This window comes from Lactuca virosa, chromosome 2 (genome assembly GCF_052849685.1).
Source record: "Lactuca virosa cultivar CGN04683 chromosome 2, Lactuca_virosa_CGN04683_v6, whole genome shotgun sequence".
Classification (NCBI taxonomy): Eukaryota; Viridiplantae; Streptophyta; class Magnoliopsida; order Asterales; family Asteraceae; genus Lactuca; species Lactuca virosa.
Genome location: NC_136427.1, coordinates 215,614,598 through 215,620,043, shown reverse-complemented (window position 1 = coordinate 215,620,043; position 5,446 = coordinate 215,614,598). Strand labels below are relative to the sequence as shown.

Here is a 5,446-nt window from a genome sequence, read left to right as displayed (position 1 = left end):
ATCAATTTTTTTTCTATTTTTTTAATATTTATTAAATTATATATTTATTAAAACATTATAAAAAATATATCAAAATTATGGTTTTTAATTTTCTATAAAATAAGCATAATATTTATATGAAATATATTTTTTAAAAATAAAAAAATAATAAATAATAAAAATAAACATTTTCTGATTTTGATGAGCAAAAGGAAAATGAAGAAAAAAATAACATGAGAATAAAAATAAAAAAATGAAATATCTTCCATACATACCATGGTATGATCTTAGCAGGGATATGGTGTCTATCCAGGAACACTCAAAAATATTCCGTATAACTCACGTGTTCAAATTTTATTGGTTGAAAACTGAAAAGAGAAAGACCAAAAGTACTTTGACTTTTCGGAACCACAACCCTTATTCTAGTCTAACTATAGTTAAAGAAGGCACGAGTTAGACAGTAACCATGGTTAGACAACCAAATGTTTTGGTTTATCCCCAGTTTGGCCCCTTTGATATTTATATTTTATTGAAAATTCATAAACGAAGACTTTTTGCAACCCCTCGGCCCTCGCTCACTTTCTCTCTCTGGATTTTCACTTTCTCTTCTAAGATCTTTCTATCACTTTTGTTCTTAGTTTTTGTCGATATTATTAATTTCGGCTTTGAATTCGGATTCTAGTGATCTGTTTGTATCTATCTCTGTGGTTCGATCAATAGTGCTAAAATTTAGGGAAAATGTCTGAAACCCTTGTTTTATACTGTTTGAGACTAAATTCAACTTGAGCTGAGCTGATTTTGTGCTATGGCTTTTGTTGCTTGATTTGCGTTATGGTTCGAAGTAGGAACGATCGATGTTAGATTGATCCATAGATAGTAATACGAAGTTTGATATCTAACCCTAGAAAAGTAAAAGTGCTTCCGATACTTGATTTGGTTGGATACCAGATATCTCCTTTTTCTAAACGGAAGTAGAAGCAAACCCTAGAATAATTAAGTCACCATGACCACCGACTTGGACAACTCGTCGGCGGTGAACGAATCCACGGTATCAGGCGAAGCCAGTATTTCCTCTCCGGGTAATCAGACGGCGGCGCCTCCGGAAAAGCCAGTGAAAAGGAAGCGAAATTTAGCCGGCATGCCAGGTAACATTGGAACTTATCCAAATTTGCTAATAATCTAACTACGATTCCGATATGTGTTTTCTTAATCTGGAAGATTATTGGGCTGGCTGCCTTTATTCGGAGGTTTTCATTAGATTAATCAACAAATCTCTAGCTGGAATTGATTTCAAGCTGTTTGATTCAAGCAAAACAGAACTTCTTTTAGCATATACCTATTAGGAAATTAAGTTAATTTTTTTTATGCTTTCAAATATTCAACATATAGATCCAGATGCAGAGGTGATTGCTCTATCTCCCACAACTTTAATGGCTACAAACCGATTTGTATGTGAAATTTGCAACAAGGGGTTTCAAAGAGACCAGAATTTGCAACTCCATAGAAGAGGACACAATTTGCCATGGAAGCTTAAACAGAGGACAAGCAAAGAGATTAGGAAAAGAGTCTATGTATGTCCTGAGCCCTCATGTGTTCACCATGATCCTTCACGCGCTTTAGGAGATCTCACAGGGATCAAAAAACACTTCTGTAGGAAACATGGTGAGAAGAAATGGAAATGTGATCAATGCTCAAAAAAATACGCAGTTCAATCTGATTGGAAAGCTCATCTCAAAATATGTGGAACCCGAGAATACAAATGTGATTGTGGGACTTTGTTTTCAAGGTTATATAATACTTCTTGTATCATATATTTATAAAAATCTTTCATTATTCCCTAAACAAAAGTTGAAGATTTCTTTTATTTATATGAAGGAGAGATAGCTTTATCACCCACAGAGCATTTTGTGATGCATTAGCAGTAGAGACTGCTAAAAGTCAACCTGAAGATGAAGACCCAAAACCTCAATCTGTAGAGTCAACACCACAGTCAACATCAACAGCATCACCACCACCTCCTCCACCCACCGCCACCCCAACACCACCTGTAACATCTTCAGTTTTGTGTATTGCAAAGTCTCCAGGTAAGTACCATCAATTCTAGTATACGAAAAGCGAAAAGCTTTATATAAAATTACTGATTTGCCCGCAGATTTGCTGGAAATTTCCACCTCCAATCAAGATTCTAGACCCATTTTGCACAATTCACCACCAATTGTGGTGGCGGCAGTGAGCGGAAGTTGTAGTGGTAGTTGCACATCAACCAATACAGGAAGCACAAACAGCAGTGTATTTGCAAGCTTATTTGCATCATCAACTGCATCCAAAATTTTACACCCACAAACACACACACAGCCACAAACAATTGGATTCAAAGATTTGATTCGATCCATGAATCAATCAACAACACAAACACCTGATCTAACCCTACCATCTTCATCTCAAGAACCCATCTCCCTCTGCTTATCCACCAATCAAGGCTCTTCAATTTTCAGAACAGCGGGCCCGGAGCTCCGCCAATACGCCCCGCCACCTCAGCCCACCATGTCAGCAACAGCATTACTTCAAAAAGCTGCTCAGATGGGTGCATCCGCCTCAGGCGCATCTTTACTTAGAGGATACGGGCTTGATGGTGGGCGGTTAGATGACTCGGATGTCGGTGGCGGCGGCGGTGGTGGTGGTGGTGGTGCGACAATTGGGTTAGGGTTAGGGGTGGGGTATGACGGGCGGTCCGGTTTGGAAGAGCTCATGATGGGGACGCCATCTGTATACGGGCCTAAACATGCGACTCTTGATTTTCTTGGGTTGGGTATGGCGGCTGGTGGTGGAACCACCAATGGTTTATCGGCTTTAATGACATCTATTGGCGGGAGTCTTGATGTTACAAGGGCGGTTTCGTCATTTGGACGTGGTGGTGGTGGTGGTGGTGAGTTCACCGGAAAAGACATGGGAAAGCAGTAAGCAGTTGGAAAGTTGGTTAATAGCCACGATTTGTGAGTAGACCTACATTTTCTCTGTGTCTGCAATTGTAGTGTGGTAAGTGTTGAGTCTTGTTTGTAGCAAGTTAGTTTAAATTAGTGATATGGATTTTTACTATTTTGATGTAAATTAATATTTTCTTTTTATTTGTATAATTAAATCCAGAAAAGAAAGGAAATTATGGGAATCTGGATTTCCATTTGGTTTTAGGATCTTTGAAGGAGTCCGTCCATTATGCCAAGTTGCTCCTTTTTCTTACTTTTCTTTGATAGCTTCTAAGATTCCGTATGTTGACTTAATTTAAATCATTTCAACTTTGCTAATTCAATCGTGCCACACTCTCAAAGAGAAAGTGATAGTGATAGTTACTTTTGTGAGAGTTGACTTTTTGAGTCTAACTTGAATCGGGCATTTCAATCCAATGGTATACATGAAGTGGACCATGGGGGTGGGTGGTGGTTATGGTGATGTATACGAAGGCAATTCGAAACAATAGTTGTGCTTTTTAAAATTACATTTTCCGTCACCTTTATATTTTTTTATTACATTTTCTTTTGTAGGAGACCTAGCTAAAAGACAACGGTTGCCAGTATGGAGGATACTAGGTTGGGAATTTGTACCCTTAGTATCGGTTCTTTGAATGTGAAATGTGAAGTTGTTGGATCTAAGGTTTAAGGAAAAGGGAAGTGAGCATAGCTTGTATATGTGGGACGAAGTGGAAATGGGTGAAAGTCAGAGGGTGTAATGTGTGTAAGTTCTGTAAGTTGTATTTAAGACTACGAAAGGCAAAAAAAAATGGAGTGGGTGTCTTGTTGTCTCCATGTCATAGCTAAACACAATGTGGTTGAACTTATAAGATGTTGGGATGAGATCAGATGGTGGCATGAGGGGAGGTGGTGACCATTGTGTGTGTGCGTATGCTCCTCGTAGTAAGTTAGGTGACTTGGAAAAGAGGAGTTTTTGGGATGCGTTGGATGATATACGAAGATAGATTGATTGGTACCCATGGGTGCATGAAAACTGTAGTTTTGACACTAGTAACATGATGGTCACTCACTTCTTGAGTATGCTACAACACATGATTTGTTAGTAAGGCTCGAACCTACAATATCACCGTTTTGAGCGGTACATTTAAACCAATTAAGCGATCTCATACTCATTTAAAAAGAGGGATACTCATTAGATTACCTTCCAGAATGGATGACATAACACCCAAATCGACTACCTATTGTTGTGTAGGCATAACCCTGTAACCTTATGGCATGCAAAGATTGAAAGACTATTACTAAGATGCTTGTGTATTGCAACAAAGATTGTTAGTGTAGACCTCATTTTAAGAATGAGCATACACATGAGAACAAGGATCTTATAGAAAAACTTAATATGGTCTACGAATGAAAGCTTTTAGGGATAAAGCAACCTTAAACATAAAAGCTTTTGCTAAGCATGCAGGGGATGTACAACAAGCATGGAATAGTGTGGCCCGATACATCAAATAGGTAATCAAAGATACCCTTCAGTTATCGTCCGAGAGGGTTAAGGATCATAGGGAATCGTGATGGTGGAGCAAGGAGGTCTAAGCTAGAGTGTAGTGAGGATGAGAAAAGTGGTGGAGTGAAAGTAAAATACAAGGAGGTCAAATGTAAAATACAAGGGCAAAGAAAATGGTGGTTGTGGACTAATTCAGTACATACCAAGAGATGTATAAGAGATTGCAAACAAAAAAAAAAGGGAAATTGGTATCTACAAGTTAGCAAAAGCCAACAAGAGAAGATAACGAGTCATTTGAAGCTTTAGGTATATTAAGACAACAACAGCCGAGTTCTAATGAATGATGATGACATTAAAAGGAAATGTGGTATTTGTTTTCTTTCTTTATTCAACAACGGTTTTATGATTGTAAGGGATAGGAATATAAAGAGTTGTGTTGTGAGTCTGCAAACTTACATGGAGGTTCATACTTTAGGCGAGGAAGTGAAGACGACTTTGATGGTGATGATGATGATGATAAGGAACAAAGTCGTAGGTTCATATTGAACTCCTAGTGTAAATATGTGTTAGTTGTGTTGTTTTTACCATATCACCTAATCGTCGATTATTTTTGTAATCTTGAACATTCATATTGTTTAATACTTTCTGAAATCTTCAAATATATTCATATTCTCACTGCTTCACACTCAATGAGCACATTCCGGATATCTTATGTAGAGTTGTTACAAATCGGACATAAAGAATAAGGAATGTCAATACCATGGGAATGTCAATACCACTTGGAACATATGCTTCCTATGAACCACCTAACTAAAAGCAATCAAAACTATGTCATCAAACATTCTCTATCCTTTCTCGATTTATTTGTATCAAATACATATCTATTTCTGAAATTTCAAACTGATCACCACGTAATGACTATGATCACCTCCAAAACTGCTTTGCGAGCCACGGACATATGCAACGAATCCAAAAAGCCAGGTCATAGATAAGAATA

General features: G+C 37.8%; 1 protein-coding gene across 1 annotated transcript; it reads left to right on the top strand.

The window, feature by feature from the left end:
• The first annotated feature begins 523 nt into the window (after positions 1 to 523).
• IDD1 (C2H2-like zinc finger protein) lies at positions 524 to 3,167 on the top strand. Its single transcript, XM_079079297.1, has 4 exons — positions 524 to 1,124; positions 1,369 to 1,765; positions 1,855 to 2,063; positions 2,132 to 3,167. The coding sequence occupies exons 1-4, from the start codon at positions 983 to 985 to the stop codon at positions 2,938 to 2,940; spliced, it is 1,557 nt and encodes a 518-aa protein (XP_078935423.1). The 5' UTR covers positions 524 to 982; the 3' UTR covers positions 2,941 to 3,167.
• The last annotated feature ends 2,279 nt before the right edge of the window (positions 3,168 to 5,446 follow it).